Here is an 18,450-nt window from a genome sequence, read left to right on the forward strand (position 1 = left end):
ACATGAACTATGTGTAAACAAGAGCCTAATTATTTAATATTTATATAGCACTGAGGAATTGAAAAGCACTATAGGGGGAAAAAATCAAAATTTTAATATACTCCCAATATAATAAAAGGCAGTGAAGGAAAAGAAATGTAATGGATAGATCAGGCAGTTACAGGATGAGGAAAGTAACAGAATTCTAACACATCTTCAGAGTAATGAAGACCCAAAACACAGCCTTCACTCCTTTAAACCCATTTACCTATCTATCATAAGCAATTACTTCTCTAAAAGAGTCCCAACATACATCCTCAGCCCCTATAGGTTGAGAAACAACTTCTTTTCTGTACTTGGATGTCTCAGAAGGTGTCCCATAAAATCTGGCGGTAAGTTTTTGTCAACTTTGGCTTATATAATCATATCAATTTATATTAGAGTAACAATTTGTCCCTCTGGAAAATAAAACATAACAAGACTGTGACAGTCAGTTCTCCAGGATTCAAATCTCTCTAGTAAGTATGTTGCCTTGGTTTTTTGGTTTTAATGCCATGAATGAGACTTTCTTTTGACTTGCTAACCAAATGACCACTACATTTTTTTTGTCTATCTAGAATTAGATTACTTAAGGATTTCCGATCAGGTGTGCATTCTCCTCAGATGACCACATAAAAATCACAACTAAACTAGGAATAATACTCATTGAAAATTGCTGAAGTCTAGCTGAACTGAAATCCTACAACTAGGGACATACAGAAGAAGCCACCTCAAAACTGGTAGGCAGGGCAGGCTGGTCCCACACCTGCCTGTGTTGGCTAAAAATCGGGAGGGATATCTCAGCTGCAGAAGTTCCCCCTGGAGAGAAGCCCTCCCCAGCACTGAACTTCCAGCTCTGAAAACCAGCGGAGATTGTGGCTGAGTGAGACAGAGGGCTGCTGGAGTCCCAGACTTTCCTCTTAAAGGGCCCACACACGGGCTTACTCGCTGACAAACTCACTCACAAACTCACTCACTCTGAGCTCATCATTGGGGCAGCAGATACAATGGCACAAGGAACAGAAGAGGAGGAACTGAATTGCCTGGATGCAGAGTGAGGGCTAGAGGTGCAGCTTTCCTCCAGATGGAAATGCTGGCAGAACTTAATGTTCCTTTGTTGAGTCCTCCCACCTCGGGGCATGCAGAGGCAGGCCGCAGCCACATCTGAGACTCTATCAATCTGACTAACACTCTTTGCCTCATCTTGGTGATTCCCTGAGAAACTGCCCACCGAAGCAGCTTCAAGTGGCTTTTCCAAACAAACAGCCGGTCTTGGCTCATGACATGGACTATCCTAAAATCTCTTAAAGGTTCACAAAACCCAAACAAGCAGAATTTGGCCTCAGAGTATCCCTATCCCGTACCTTGTGCTGAGAAGCCCCAAGCATGGCATTAGTGGCAGCCAGCCTCAGTTCTCAGGTTGGCCTCTACCAGGTACCTCTAAGCCCAGCACGGGTGGCTGCCATCCGTAGATTGCTTTGTGGCTCATCCCAGGTGGCTCTGAGCAAGGCACAGACTGTGGCTGAACTTGGCCTCTGGTGCAGCCCCTCCCAGGAGGTTCCAGGGCTGGCATGCCCAGTAGCAAGCTTCAGACAAAGCCAGAGTACCACCCAACTGCTTCTGCAGGTGACACACCCAAGGGGCAGACAAGGAAGGCACTAACTAGGGTCAGCCCCTGCACAACAGTTCCTCCACTACAGTCATGTGCAGACCTCACAGCCAATCAGCCCAAGGGTCAATCCTTCCTATGACATCAAACAGCAACCAAGGCTCAACTACAACAGAAGGGCACACACAACCCATACAAGGTACACACGTGGAGCACCCAGCTCAGGTGACCAGGGAGACTGTTCCACTGGGCCCCACAGGACATCTGCCACATTCGGCCACTCTACTAAGACCGGGAGACATAGCAGTCCTACCTAACACATAAAAACAAACACAGGTAGGCAGTCAAAACGGGGAGACAAAGAAACATGACCCAAATGAAAGAAAAAAACAAAGCTCCAGAAAAAAGAACTAAATAAAATAAAGACAAGCAGTCCACCAGACACAAGAGTTCAAAATACTGGTCATAAGGGTGCTCAATGATCTCAGGGAGAACTTCAAAGGGAAAGGAAACATAGAAAGGGAGATGAAAAATTTAAAAAGAACCAGTCAGAAATAAAGACTATATAACTGAAATGAAGAATACATTATGGGAGGCCGGATGGCTTAGTTGGTTAGAGCTCATTAGAATAAGGTTAGAATCAACAGGGTTGCTGGTTCGATTCCCACATGGGCCAGTGAGCTGTGCCCCCTGCAACTAAGATTGAAGACAACGAACTGCCACTGAGCTTCTAGAGGGGCGGCAGGGTGGCTCAGTTGATTAGATCACAAGCTCTCAACAAGGTTGCTGGTTCAATTCCTGCATGAGATGGTGGGCTGCGCACCCTGCAACTAAAGATTGAAAACGGTGACTGGACTTGGAGCTGATGGGCCCTGGAGAAACACACTGTTCCCCAATACTCCCCAATAAAAATAAAAATAAATACATTAGAGGGAATCAATAGTAAACTAGATGAAGCAGAGGACTGAATCAGCGATTTAGAAGATAAGGTAGCAAAAAATACCCAAACAGAATAGCAGAAAGAAAAAAAAAATCCATGCTTGCTTTGGCAGCACATATACTAAAATTGGAACGATACAGAGAAGATTAAGATTAGCATGGCCCCTGCGCAAGGATGACACGCAAATTTGTGAAGCGTTTAAAAAACATATCCAAAAAAATTAGGACAGCTTAAGGGGCCTCTGGAATAACAAGAAGCATACCAACATTCGCATTATAGGGGTAGTACCAGAGAGAGGAGAGAGGCAAGGAATTGAAGACCTATTTGAAGAAAGAATATTGGAAAACTTTCCTAACCTTTATTTCCTTATTCCATGAAGGAAATAGATATGGAAGCCCAGGAAAAGCAGAGTGCCACACAAGATGAACCCAAAGAGGCCCACAGCAAGACAAATCACAATTAAAATGCCATAATTAAAATACCAAAGGTTAAAGAAAAAAGAGAATCTTAAAAGCAGCAAGAGAAAAGCAGTTAGTTACCTTCAAGGGAGCTCCCATAAGACTGTCAGCTGATTTCTCAACAGAAACTTTGCAGGCCAGAAGGGATTGGCATGAAATATTCAAAGTGATGAAAAGTAAGGACCTACAACCAAGATTACTCTACCAAGCAAAGCAATCATTTAGAATTGAAGGACAGATAAAGAGCTTCACAGACAAGAAAAAGCTAAAAAGCTCATCATCACCAAACCAGAATTACAAGGAATCTTAAAGGGAGTTCTTTAAGACGGAAAATAAAAAATATAAATAATACCATGGCAATAACTACATATCTATCAACAATTACTTTCAATGTAAATAGATCAAATGCTTCAATCAAAAGATAGAGTGGCTGAATGGATAAGAAAACAAGACCCTTACATATGCTGCCTACGTGAGACATTTCAAATCGAAAGACACACATAGACTTAAAGTAAAGGAATGAAAAAAGATATTTCATGAAAATGGAAAGGAAAACAAAACTGCGGTAGCAATACTTCCACCAGACAAAATAGACTTTAAAACAACTGCTATAACAAGAGACAAAGAAGGATCCAACAATCCCACTTCTAGGTATTTATCCGAAGAAACCCAAAACACTACTTCAAGGGGATGTGTGCATCCATATGTTCCTTTAAGCATTGTTTACAATGGCCAAGATGTGGAGGCAGCCCGGGTGTCCGATAGGTGGATAAGGAGTAGATGATACATGTATACAATGGAATATTGCTCAGCCAGGGAAGGGAATGGGTTCTTGCCACCTGCAGTGGCATGGATGGATCTGGAGGGAGTTGTGCTGAGTGGAGTGTGTCAGAGACAGAGAAAGACAGATGCAATGTGATTTCACTTATATGTGGAATCTAAAGAACAAAATAAACAAACAAACAAAATAGAAACAAACTCATACATACAGAGTATATTTTGATGGCTGCCAGATGGTGGGGGTGGGAAGTGAAAAAGGGGAAGGAATTAAGAAATACAAATTGGTTGTTACAAAGTAGTCATGGGGATGTAAAGCATAGGAAATATAGTCAATAATATGGTAATAACTATGTATAGTGCCAGGTGGATATTAGATTAGTCAGGGGGATCACTTCTCAAATTATATAAATATCTAACCACTATGCTGTACACCTGAAACTAATATAAAAATACTGAACATCAACTGCAAATGAAATATTGTTAAAGAGGGGGAAAAAGGTGCAGGGGAATAAGAGGTTCAAATTTCCAGGTATAAAACAAATAAGTAACAGGGATATAATTAATGCACAGCATGTGCAATATAGTCAATAATATTGTGTTAGCATGGTATGGTGTTAGAGGGTTGCTGGGCTTATCATGGTGATCACTTCCTTAGGTATATAAATATTGACTATTTTCTACACCTGAAACTAATATAATATAGAATATTAGCTATATTTTAAGAAAAATCTTATTTAAAATACATGTAGTAGAAAAAACACAAAATTTAAAAATATATATGATTATAAATAGCAAAACAAAACAAAACAAAAAACCAAAATTGTCATGGGGATAGAAAGTACAGCATAAGGAATATGGTCAGTAATATTGTAATAACTATGCATGGTGTCAGATGGGTACTAGATTTAGCATGGTGATCACTTCTTACGTTATATAAATGTCTAATCACTACGTTGTACACCTGAAACTTATATAATATTGTATGTCACCTATTTTGAAAAATCAAAAATTATTTTTAAAAAAACTTAAAATTCATGCTGGTCTAAAACTTGTTTTGAGTCAGTTGTTGCAAATAACCAATATTACCAGAAAATTCTCCTGTACTTTTCGGTCGCAATTTGTACTCTAAGATGTAAAAGCAACTAAATATATCATCATCACACACAAGCACCTCGGTGACAAACCAAGAATTCAGACTTCATGAGATTGAATAATGACTGGAAGCTTACTCAGAACTCAAGCCGACTCATCCAACCATAAATAATCCACTGTATATCTAAACCAAGAAAACACAGAGAAGCTGCATGTTGGAAAAGAGATAAAGTAATGGAGAATGGGCTCTCTATACATCCTAGTTCTGCCTCTTTAGCAGCATACCTAAAACCTCTGAATCAGAAGTCTCTCACTGTAGGCTATTTTCTTTGTTTCTAAATGAATCCTCAGTTTCATTTTATTCAGAAATGAAAACTTGGAGCCAGACAATAGGGTAGGGAACTGGCATAAAGAATCTATTAAATGTGGTAATGGGAAACATTAGGGAATAGGGAAATGGGAAAATTTTAATACTGACTTTTCTTTTTTTTTTTTTTTAACTTTTATTTATTTAAGTGTGTTTTTCCAGGACCCATCAGCTCCAAGTAGCTGTTTCAATCTAATTGTGGAGGGTGCAGCTCACTGGCCCATGTGGAGATCGAACCGGCAACCCTGGTGTCATGAGCGTGGCACTCTAACCAACTGAACTAGCTGGCTGCCCCCCTGACTTTTCTTAATAAAATGAATTTGTTGCTAAATTTAGCTTTAGCAGGCAATAGTTAATTCCATTAAGAACACTTGGATTGTTTATGCTTTCAAAATTAAACTTCAGAATTAGCTTTTCAGGTAAATACTCAAAGTCTAATTAATAAGTACATTTGAATTTTTTCCTATCACATTAAATAGAGCTGTGTGGGCAAAGAGGTTCAGAGAAACGGACTCAAGCCAAGGAGAAATTCTCTGAAGCAAGAAAAATTAATCATATTCATCCTTTGCACTAAACAACAGGCAGATTAATTCAGTAACAAGTTCTTTGGCATCATCGTGATTAATCAAAAACCTCCTCAGTATTGATCATATGGCAACATTAGTAGTGAGAAGAAACCAATCTAAAGTGCTTACCTTGAGAGCACAAAAGATGCAGGAATCTCCCATGCATTTGTGAGTTGTAAGCTGCCTGAAGCTACGGCGGAAGATGTCCAAGTGCCACAAAACCTGGCAAGAAAGGGAAAATACTTCATTAGTCCTTAAGAATTTTGTCCATTTGATTTTAAACTCAAGAGTTCAAGGAAACATAGGTAATGTTTACAGAAGATATCTTTATTCCCAAGAGAAAAACTGATTCTAATATGTTAAATGTCAAAAAAGTTGAGGAGGTAACTAACAAGAGAAACAGATGAACATATTCTGGAAAAAAACATTAATTTGAACATGAAGGAAGGTGACACGAGAAAATATGGCATATAACATACATTAAGTGTGACTCCGAAGAGCAAATTTATGGTTTACTAGCTGCAGAATAGGATTTATTTTAATGGTCCACACAAGAAAAGCAAGACTATTTTAAAACTTATTTAAAAGCTTGAATCGTAGTGTGGAACTTTGTCTTTATTAGATTTCTCAATTTTTGGAGAGAGTTGTGACCTCAAGTGAACAGATTAAAAATAAAGGTGATACCCAGCTGGCCTGGTGGCTCAGGTGGTTAGAGTTCCATGCTCCTAACTCCGAAGGCTGCTGGTTTGATTCCCACAACAAGGTTGCCAGTTCAACTCCTTGAGTCCCGCAAGGGACGGTGGGCTCCATCCCCTGCAACTAAGATTGAACATGGCACCTTGAGCTGAGTTGCCTCCCGGGTGACTCAGTTGGTTGGAGCGCGGGCTGTCAACCACAGGTTGCCAGTTCAATTCCTCAAGTCCCACAAGGGATGGTGGGCTGTGCTCCCTGCAACTAGCAATGGCAACTGGACCTGGAGCTGAGTTGCGCCCTCCACAACTAAGATTGAAAGGACAACAACTTGACTTGGAAAAAAAGCCTCGAAGTATACACTGTTCCCCAATAAAATCTGTTTTATTATCCCCTGTTCCCTGTCCCCAATAAAATCTTTAAAAAAGTAAATAAATAAAGGTTATACCAACAATGAGAAATCATGTCCATAGTATGTAACCTTGAAAATGACACCTTACTTTTATGGTTTTCCTCTCAAAAACCCATAACCCCAGTCTAATCATGAGGAAAACATCAAACAAGTTCCAACAGTGAAACATCCTACAAAATATTTCACTGGTAGTCCTCAAAATTGTCAAGATCATCAAAAACAAGAAAATTTTGAGAACTGCTTCAAAGCCAAGAGGAGCCTAAGGAACACGACAAGGAAATGTAAATGTGGTATCCTGGATGGGATCCCGGAACAGAAAGACACTAGGTAAAAACTACTAAGTAAATCTGAATAAACTATGGGCTTTGGTTAAAAAAGAAATGGTGTAATATATACCATCATGCCTTAGGAAACTCCTCTTGCCTAGAAAACATTTAAATGGGACCACGTATAAAAAGGCACTATACTTCTGAAGCCCCAGATCATAGCACACCTCTGGAGTTCCTTTCTTAGGTGTCTCAAGGTATACTGTAATAAGACAGTATACAAGGTATACTGAAAATAAGACTGGGTCTTACGTTAATTTTTGCTCCAGAAGACGCATTATGGCTTATGTTCAGGGGATGTCATCCTGAAAAATCATGCTGACACTTATTTTCCGGTTAGGTCTTATTTTCAGGGAAACACGGTATATTCCAAAAGTTCTCTGAAACATACTATGCGCCCAAATAAGTAACACCTTTTTATAACAAATATAATGGGTTCAACACATCTGTGGTGAACAGAACTTATTTTTACTTTTATTTTTTTGTTTTGTAAAGATTTTATTGGGGAAGGGGAACAGGACTTTATTGGGGAACAGTGTGTACTTCCAGGACTTTTTTCCAAGTCCAGTTGTTGTCCTTTCAATCTTAGTTGTGGAGGGTGCCGTTCAGCTTCAAGTTGTTGTCCTTTCAGTCTTAGTTGTGGAGGGCGCAGCTCAGCTCCAGGTTCTGTTGCTGTTGCTAGTTGTAGGGGGCGCAGCCCATATCCCTTGCAGGAGTCGAGGAATCGAACTGGCAACCTTGTGGTTGAGAGCCTACTGGCCCATGTGGGTATCGAACCGGCAGCCTTCAGAGTTAGGAGCACGGAGCTCTAACCGCCTGAGCCACCGGGCGGCCCAGTGAATAGAACTTTTGTATCAAAAGTTAGAATGTTAGTTCATAGAAACAATTATTTTCAACTTATAACATGATTATAATAGACACTCCAAAACCATCAATGACACAATCTTTAAGTATATAGAAGTGTGTGTGTGTGTGTGTGTGTGTGTGTGTGTGTGTAGTATGTGTTCCATATAGCACTGGAAATTACAACAGGAAAGTCATAAATATTATTGTTTTAATTGACAGTATAGAAGAACATATAGAAAGAAACAGAATTCTAAAAACAGGACTATGGCTGGGAAGGAGGTAAACACAAACACACCTGTATCAACACCCTTTTTGCCGGCTTCTAAATTACAAAAGTAGTATTAGTCACCAAAAACCTAATAGCATCACCTGGGGAAAAAACCTAACCAACACCACCCAACTGCCTGAAATTGGTGGTAGTAATTAGTGAAAATACTTAAACTCTTTCTATAGGCTTCACAGCATAGTAGTTTTTAACGTTTTCAAATAAAAATTTGGAAGCCGAGTATGAAACTCTAATTACATAAATAAGCTTGACAAGATTCTTGTATGATGAATGAGCAAACTGAAATACTATTACCTGTACCAGGTCACAAGACTAGTCTACAGAAGGGCTAAAAGCAGAATCCAGATCTCCTAATTGCTAAGCCCAGTACATTTTATATCAAATACTGTCTTGTCTTCTCTCATTAGCAACTTATTTTCTCCTTGCATCTGAAGTGTAAAGCTAATATTTTACCCAGGCATAATTATCTTGGGTGGCAAATTTCGTTTACTCTTACTCTGAAAAACATAAAAGAGAGGAAAGGGATTACTTGAAAGTTAGGCCAAAAAGGATGAACGAACCTAATATTCTATGGGCCTAAGCAGATCAGACGGACAGACAGGAAGCTTTGGGATTCTGAGAACACTAAGTTGCCAAGCAACACCAAAAGGGGAAATCCAGAGCAGGGGAACTGACTGTCCACTAGCTCTGTTCAAGCATATCTGACCAGACACCAATTATGAGCTACTACAGGTGAGCTCAGAGGAAGGAGATAAAGAAATGGACAAAGACTGGACTGCATTCAGTGTGTGTGCTAAAAGCCTGACTATTATGAGACAAGAATAATATACCTGAAACTCCTTCCCTTGTAGGAAGAATTTTGCTTTCTATACGAGAGAAAAGCAACTAGGATGACAAGACACCTTGGTCTCAAAGGGGGCAAAACAAAGGAAACAGTAGAGACTATTCAGGAAAAAAGTCAATAAATGAGAAGTAAGATCATCTAATCCGTGTACTTCCCCTTTAGGAAGGTAAGTAGTAGTAGTTAGTTATTATTTCCATCATCGTTATTAATTCCTTTTACAAATGAGGTCATTGAGACTCAGAGATAAAGTGACTTGCCTAAGATCACACAGATAAACTTAAAAAATGATCTCAGGCTGCTGACCTCAAACAGAGACTGTCAAGTATTGCATTTAAAACAATTACTAGAAATACAGCGCCAGCAGTTGCTATGGAAGGCAGTGTGGAGGTTCCTCAAAAAATTACGAATAGAATTACCATACGACCCAGCAATCCCTCTCCTGGGTATCTACCTAAAAAATCTGAAAACATTTATACATAAAGACACGTCTGCACCACTGTTCATTGCAGCTTTGCTTACAGTGGCCAAGACATGGAAACAACCAAAATGCCCTTCAATAGATGAATGGATAAAGAAGTTGTGGTATATATACACAATGGAATACTATTCGGCGGTAAGAAAAGATGATATAGGAACATTTGTGACAACATGGATGGATCTTGAGAGTATAATGCTAAGCGAAATAAGTCAGACAGAAAAAGCAGAGAACCGTATAATTTCACTGATATGTGGTATATAAACCAAAAACAACAAAAGAACAAGACAAACAAATGAGAAACAAAAACTCATAGACAGAGACAATAGTTTAGTGGTTACCAGAGGGTAAAGGGAGTGGGGGGAGGGAGATGAGGGTAAGAGGGATCAAATATATGGTGATGGAAGGAGAACTGACTCTGGGTGGTGAACACACAATGGGATTTATAGATGATGTAATACAGAATTGTACACCTGAAATCTATGTAATTTCACTAACAATTGTCACCCCAATAAATTTTTAAAATAAATAAATAAATAAACAGAAATACAGCACCAGCAATGAAAAGTCAAAGCTCCCCAAAAAGAGCGAACTTGCCCTTACCTGCAAGGCACTGTTGAGGAAGCAGCTGTTTTGTCCTGGCTCATTGCTGAGCCCTTTGCTGGGGGCAATGGAGGTTGAGCTTCGAGGAGCAAACATTCCTTGGACACTCCCACGGCCCCCTGAAAAATAATTTCTCTTCCAAGACATCGTTCCGATTTAGCCTGAAAACACAGAGGTTTTGTATCTTTTGGAGAGGGAGTTTCTGTCTGCTGAAGTCCTTAATAGAAAGAGCATCCAGAAGTTAATGAGTATGTGTTGATTTTGCCTTTACAACCTTCCAAACATCACAGATGTAGCTCCAGGAACACAGGTATCCTCTTAGATCCACATGACAGAGCCATCCCCCACTTGCTCCAAACAAGAAGCAAAATTGAACATGGCACAGGACTAACACAAACAGAAATCCTTGAGTATTGCTTCCTTCTATTTTTCTTGAACTGCTTCCATAAAATCCGGGTGAAGTGGCTGTAATCCTTAACTCCAACAGAATCCAGGATCAGGGTAGGGTGTGTTCTTTAGGCTTGTTAATAATGCTTCTTGTGGATTGAAGAGTTTTCCAACTGGAAGGAGAGGCAGACAGATAAGCAAGAATCCAACACAAACCTCCTCTTGTCCCATCATCCTCTGAAGTAAAAACTCAAGTCCTAAGCAACTGACATAGATTCCACAAAGCTAAGAAGCTTGCTTGAATAACATGGGGTTCTTGTTGTTGCTGTTTTTTAGTATCCCCCAAACATCTTCTATCATTCCATCCAGAACTTCGGAAAGTCTCTTCTCCTCTCTTCCACTGTGACTAGAATAGCCAGCTGTGCCAGAGAGCTTTAACAGACAGAAAGAAAAAAAAATCAAAAGCTTGCGTCACTTAATGACTCTACTGGCTTTGTGCTGTTCTGCCAAGATCAACGTTGCCTCACCTCTCACTATAAACTTGAAACCTTGGCAAACAATGCCAAGAAAAAAAAAAACAACAACAAAAAGGAGAAACCAAAGAGGAAAAAAAAAAAGGTATGAGCAGCTTTACTTTCATGGGAAACTTCTCTAAAATTTTCTAGGACAAAGAGTGCTGATGGACAAAATAAAATAGTGCTGATGGACAAAAATAAAAACTAAATACAGAATCAGCCTAACAAAAAAATTACCATGGAAGTACACACAAAACTAGGAATTGAAACAGTTTCTTTTGGATGTTAAGTAAAGAAACTTTTAAAAGATGTGTTACATGTTCATGGATATGAAATCCTATTTAAAGATGGGAGGGCCAAGTTATCAGTATGGACTCTGTTCTAAATAAAGATGTCCCATCCCAGAGAAACACTTATGGTAAGTAAACTGTATATCCTTAACATCAGCCCAAGAAAACTAAATCTCCTTCCCTGTTTGTTTGAATATTATATTTTTGCCAAAAGATCAGAGAGATAATTTGGGCTACAAATCACTTAACCCTCAGATTATATCCAAGGTGCTCACAATCAGAGGCTATCCATTGACCAACATTAGTTCTCAACTAATTAAAATGCCAGTGAAGCAACAGGGAGAAATACCAAAGCAAGCACCTTCCCTGGAAGGAAATGCTTCTAATCTCTAGCTTCATATTTTCCTATAAGGCTGCCATGTCCACAAAAGGAAAGAAAAAAAAAAGGAAAAAATTAAGAATGGTAAATGGTAAATTTGGTTTCTAAGAGTTCCTCAAGTTTCTCCCATCCCACCATCATATGGGACCACCTAAAAAAAGCAAAAGTGCTATATCTTAATCATTCTCTGGGAGATCACCTAGCATTTCCACAGTGCATCCAGTGGAAATATTGAGGCACATGAACATTAAATGGTTGCACAAGACTGTTCTTTCTCTTCTCTAAATTCCCAGACTATTTATAATCTACATGTCACAATTAAAGTATTTGATTATATAGTGTAGAGTCATATTATTCTCTATTTGTTTTTATTACTTTCTATTTGTTTTATATGGTGTCAGTCACAAGTCCTAAATATGACTGTATGAGATGAAATACTAATTACTGTCAGACATGTGCTAAACACTGTACTTACATTCTTTACTCAGTCTTCACAACAGCCCTAACATGTAGGTATTAATAGTTCCATTTCATGGAAGAGTAAAGTGAGGCTTAAAGACATTAACTTGCCCAAATCAAAGCTGGTAAGTGGCGGAGCTAGAATTGTTTGACTCTGATAATGTGACTTCATTATGTATTTTATTATACTATTCCAAAAGCTCCTATCACAATGCTAGTCATAAGGAGGTATTCAATAAATATTGCCTGGTGGTTAGCATGGCACCAGGAAAGATTTCACGTCTCCCATACAGACTCCAAGACCCTCAAGTCTCTACACACACCCTTATACACACCCCACTCCCGGCCGCTAAGCAACTTCCAACAAGCTGTACAGCATTCCTTCAGCTCAACTGCTGCAGAGGAATGACAAGTACCAAGGATCCACTTTGCTCCAAAGGACTTGGCAAGCGGGTGGGGTTTCCAGTGTCCACATTAGGCGTTTACTGAAACTCAGCCTGCCCTACGATCCACACCCCTAAGTTCAGGGAGCAAAGGGGGAAACGGCAGTAGCAGAAAAGAAAGATTCTCGGGTTCTGAAAGGCAGTATTATGCAGGGTAAGGCAATAAGCCCTCACACTTGCTCTAGGGATGTCAGAAACTAGAGGTGAGAGCCAAAAAGAACAAAGCCAAGAGAGGGAGTAACAAACAGTCCAAAGAAACACTGATGACAAAATATTTCACTTAAGTTGCAGGTGTAGCACCAAACAACATAGTCCGTCTCCAAGGCCATCTACTAAAGATATGTGAAAAAGTAAATTGAGTTCTACCCAAATGGCTCTGATAACCTATTTAAAAGATGAAAAAGAACTTCTTAAGCAATGCTTAAGCATTTAGGGGTAAAAAAAAAAAAAAAGCATAATGTCTGTAACTTACTCATAAATGGCTCAGAAAAAAAAAATTATAAATATATCTGGATATATAAGGGAGATAGCAAAATGTTAATTGACAATAGGTAAATATGGCTGAAGAATATATGGGAATTACTTGTACCATTTCTTGCAGCTTCTCTAAGTTTTAAATTATATTTTTAAGTTGAAAAGGAATATCTGCAAAATTTAAAAAAATAATTTAGAATTATACAAAAATTACCTGTACCGTATGCAGTATTAGTGATTCAATGCAAAATCATAACTAAAATTACTAAGCTAGTAGATAATAATATCAAGTCAGATGATATTGGCAATACTAAACAAAAAAGAAAAAGAAGAGAGGGAGGCATGTGAAAGTACTAGCAAGTTTTCAAAACAAGCAATGAATAATGAACTCACCGAATGAATGAACTGCTGTGCCTAAAAGTAGAAAAGTAAATTTTGGTTTGGAGACCTCAGGATACCAGAAAGTGGCAAGCTACCAGGAATAAGTCTTCTAATTGTATGAAAAGAACAATAGTCCTCACATAGGGTAAGTGATATGTCAGCACAATTTACGTGCTTGAAGGAACATTTTAATTTTACCATTATTTTTAAAATACAAAGTTTAACTTAAAAAGGCAGAAAACTGAGCCTATTACAAGGAATAGGATAACATTCTAGAAGGTCGACAAAGAATGACCATGTTCAACTAATCAATGATTCAAATGGAAAAACCATGAAGAGTATCTCAGTTTCTGAAAGAACACTAGCCCCATTACTAGTGATTAAAGCCAAAAATAACCCAAACATCAGGAAGCCAAACTGCACTACACTGAGATATCCAAACAGGATAATCAGGAAAGTTGCTCATATTTCAAGTTTCTGTTATTCTATACAGCAGTTTACTTGTAATTTCCTCAAGAAACTAGGTTTGCCCTGATAAATCAGCAGGCAATTACCTCAGTTCCTTGGTATACTCCACATGTCAACAATTCCAAACCACATCTATCGTATCTCAGTGCTCATTGGTACTGGAACCCCGAGGTTTTTCTTTGAGTCTGCCTGCCTGTGTGCAGTAGCCCAAAGAAATGCACGAGCAGTATAGAAAGAGAGTTTGCAGTATAGAATGAGAAAAATAATTTAAAATTGAATTAGCCAGTACAGAGGTGGGAGCTTATGCTCTCTAAAACCCAACTCCCAGATGGTGTATAGGTTACAGGTTTGCCCTATATGGGCAAAACTCACAAGACACTGTGGGTTAGAGGCTTGGGGTCATGCTGTGAACTGATTGGTTGGAGGTGGTAAGACTAAATCATTTCTTCAGGTCTTTCCTACAGCTCTGAGGTCTTTTCTGGCATCCCTCTGTCTCATGGGAAAGTAGCCAAGGAGTCATTCCACCTTAGGGCTCAGGAGCTGAAAGGTAACTTAGGTCAAGATGTTATCTTCAGCCTGCCAGAGGTCCAGACCACATGACCATTAATTAGTCAAGTCATAGCTACTGTCTTCTGCTGCCCTGGGGATTGCTAGTTATCCAGGGAAAGGCGAGGTCTCCAAGGCATATATATAGAGAGGGGGATATGATTTCTAGAGCTAGGATTTAAAACTAAATTTAATCAAAATCTTTAGGATCCTTGGTTTCATTATTATGTGGATTGAAATTAGTTAATACATGCAAAGTGCTAATATCAATGTCTGGAATATTGCTATATAAATTATTGTAATTGCTATATAAATTATTGTTATTATTACCTTTCAAACATCCCCTCCTTACGAGCTCTTTTCCCTTTAAACACAACCACACACTGATCCGATTATTTAAAAAAAGCCAGCAACAACAAAGACCATCTTGAACTTATTCACTCCTATACCTACTACCATCCTAAACTTCAAGCTTTCATCACTAAATGTCTCTACAATTAATAATTTATAACTGCTGCCTCTCCTTGTTTACCATCAATCTCTTCACAACATGGTATTGCTCCTTCACTCCAAGACCACAATTTTACTCCACGGAACATTCACTTTCTAAGAAATCTCCTAATTTCTTTTTCTTTTTTTTTTTGATATCATCGTTAACATTTTAATCACTGATAACATTTTAAGATTTACCCTTAAACATTTATTAACTTATTGGGGTGACAATAGTTAGTAAAATTACATAGGTTTCAAGTATCACATTACGTGCTCACCACTCAAAATCAGTTTTCCTTCCATCACCATATATTGACCCCTTTTACCCTCTTTTACCACCCCTCTCCCCCCTTACCCTCTGGTAATCACTAAACTGTTGTCTGTGTCTGTGAGCTTTTGTTTCTTTGTTTGTTTGTCTTATTCCTTTGTTGCTTTCAGTTTTGTATCCCATATATGAGTGAAATCATATGGTTCTCAACTTTTTCTGTCTCACTCATTTCACTTAGCACAATAATCTCAAGATCCACCCATGTTGTCGCAAATGGCACTATTTCATCTTGTCTTACAGCAGAGTAATATTCCATTGTGTATGTACCACATCTTCTTTATCCAATCATCTATCGAAGGACACTTTGGTTGTTTTCATGTCTTGGCCACCATAAATAATGCTGCAGTAAACATCGGAGTACTATATCTTTACAGATAAATGTTTTCAGATTTCTTGGGTAAATACCCAGGAAAGAATTGCTGGGTCATATGGTAATTCTATTTTTAATTTTTTGATGCTGCTTTTTCATAGCGGCTGTACCAATTTACAGTCCCACCAGCAGTGTATGAGGATTCTTTTTTCTCCACAGCCTCTGCAACACTTGCTATTATTTGTCTTGATGATAGCCATTCTAACAGGTGTGATGTGATATCTCATTGTGGTTTTGATTTGCATTTCCCTAATAGCTAGTGAAGTTGAGCCTTTTTTCATATATCTGTTGGCCAGAAATCTCTGAATTTCAAAATATATTGGCTTTTCTATAGCCCTCACTCTTCTTAACTTTTCTGCAGCACCTAACACTAGTTGCCCTGATGCTACACAATCCTGGATTCACTGGGTGAATTAATAAAGAAATGAGAGACTTGATAAACTGAAAGAATGACAAACGGTAGATCTCTTACTGCTGACAGTTCATTTTCTCTCTCCTTTGCTGCTTTCTTAAAAGTGGACATTCCCTAAAGTTTAAGTCAGACCTTCTTGCTCTTTTCTATAGTACTTCCCATGGTGTTCTTATCTCCTTCTCCAGCAGAACTTCAGCCATCACTTCTGGTCTGACAAATCACAAACCCCCAAACCAAACTACCAACTACTTGCACATTGTCCCACATTTGTAACAAGTTCAACATGTCCAAATCTCAAGTCACCTAATTTCCCCCCAAAACAGTTCCTCCTCTGACTATTTTTCTTTTAACTAATGGCATCTCCAAATACCCAGGTTCAAAACCTCTATAGTCTTTTGACTTCTTCCAATCCCTCCCCCATTTGCCTATCCACATCACAAGGCTTGTCAGTTCTCCCTTCAAAATCTCCTATACTGATCCTTCTTTTTCACTTCCACTGTCATCACCCTAGTTTATACCACAATTACCTCTCATTTAGACTATTACAATAGATGAGTTTTTCTGGCCTCATTTCTTTTGACATTCTGATTCCTTCATATAGTTTTTTATAAATATTTCTCTTTAACATGCACCATTATTTATTTGTATGCATTTTACACAAAAAGCCAAGAAGCTTGAATTGTTCCTTAGCAGCAGAAAAATATCAGTTGCCAGCCAAAATCGTTTTTTCATATAATTACTCACACCTTTTTCAGGTCCCAAGCAAAGTAAAGATGTCTACTCTTTCTTTTTTTTAATTTTTATTTATTTAAGTGTGTTTTTCCAGGACCCATCAGCTCCAAGTCAACTAGCTGTTTCAATCTAGTTGTGGAGGGCGCAGCTCACAGTGGCCCATGTGGGGATCAAACCGGCAACCTTGTTAAGAGCACCAATCTCTAACCAACTGAGCTAACCTGCAGCCCCAAGATATTTACTCTTAACACTCCTATTCAACATCATACTGGAGGCCCTAGCCTGTGCAATAAGGTAAGAAAAACAAATTTAAAAAACATATAAATTGGAATGGAAGAAATAAAACTGTCTTTATTCACATTAAATGATGCCTGCCTTTATTCACAGGCATCATTTAAAAATTTGAAAATCCCAAGGAATCTTAACACAAAAGAAAGAAAATCAAATCTAAGAATTAGTAAGTGAGGTCAGTAAAGTCACAGAATACAAAATCAAAAAACTTTTTAAATCAATTGTGTTTCTATATACTAGCAATGAACAATCGGAAACTGAAATTCTTTTAAAGTACCATTTATAATAATACCACAAAATACAAAATACTTAAGTATAAATGTAACAAAATATATGTAGGACCTATGTGCTGAAAACTACAAAACACTGGTGACAGAAATCAAATATGAACTACCATATTTTGCCGTGTATAATGTACAATTTTTTTGCCCAAATTTATGAGGGAAAAATAAAGATGTGCATTATACATGGGTAGTACTAATTCTGTATCTATATAAATGTTTTTAATTCTTTTATTTATGCTTATGAAGTTAAAAGTGTAGCTCTAGAAATCAATAACAATATCCTCATGCAAAATAATACCCTGGAATACGATAATTGATTTTGTTGAACTTAGGACGAACTTGCAACGACAAAGAGTTCTTGGCCTTCTATATAATGCATAAATATTGTAAATTTGTTACCGGTACATAAAATTTCTTGTACCTTGTATCTGTTCTTGTAATTATTTGTTACATAAAGTTTTTTGTGTTAAAAAATAAATGCTAAAATTCCTTTATAATACAAACTAGTACCTAAATGTAAACAAATTAAAAAATTAAAACAAAAGATTTTTTTCCCCTGAAGTTTGGGCCAAAAACATGGGTGCGCATTATATATGGGAGCACATTATATATGGTAAATAAGTGCTAAATATACTATGTTCATAAACTGAAATCTCAATTTTGTTAAAATGTCAATTAACTCCAAATTGGCTCATAGATTCAATGCAATTTCAAATCCAAATCCCTGCACGATTTCTTTTTTGTAGAAATTCTAAAAGTATGTGGAAAAGCAAAAGAAAAAAAATAGCCAAAATAATTTTGAAACAAAGTTGGAAGACACAGTAGTTAACACTGTATGGTATTGGTGAAAGGACAAATAGATCAAATAAATCAATAGAACAGAACTG

The 18,450-nt window shown here is 38.0% G+C and overlaps 1 protein-coding gene across 1 annotated transcript in view; it reads right to left on the bottom strand.

Annotated features, from left to right (window-relative positions):
• USP54 (ubiquitin specific peptidase 54) overlaps nucleotides 1-18,450 on the bottom strand; it is a 117,779-nt gene that overhangs the window by 51,422 nt on the left and 47,907 nt on the right. Inside the window, 2 exon segments of the mRNA XM_081075067.1 lie at nucleotides 5,960-6,052; nucleotides 10,313-11,131. Of these exon segments, the coding sequence (XP_080931193.1) occupies nucleotides 5,960-6,052; nucleotides 10,313-10,459 (240 nt within the window). The 5' untranslated portion in view covers nucleotides 10,460-11,131.

Source organism: Rhinolophus hipposideros (genome assembly GCF_964194185.1).
Source record: "Rhinolophus hipposideros genome assembly, chromosome: 15".
NCBI lineage: Eukaryota > Metazoa > Chordata > Mammalia > Chiroptera > Rhinolophidae > Rhinolophus > Rhinolophus hipposideros.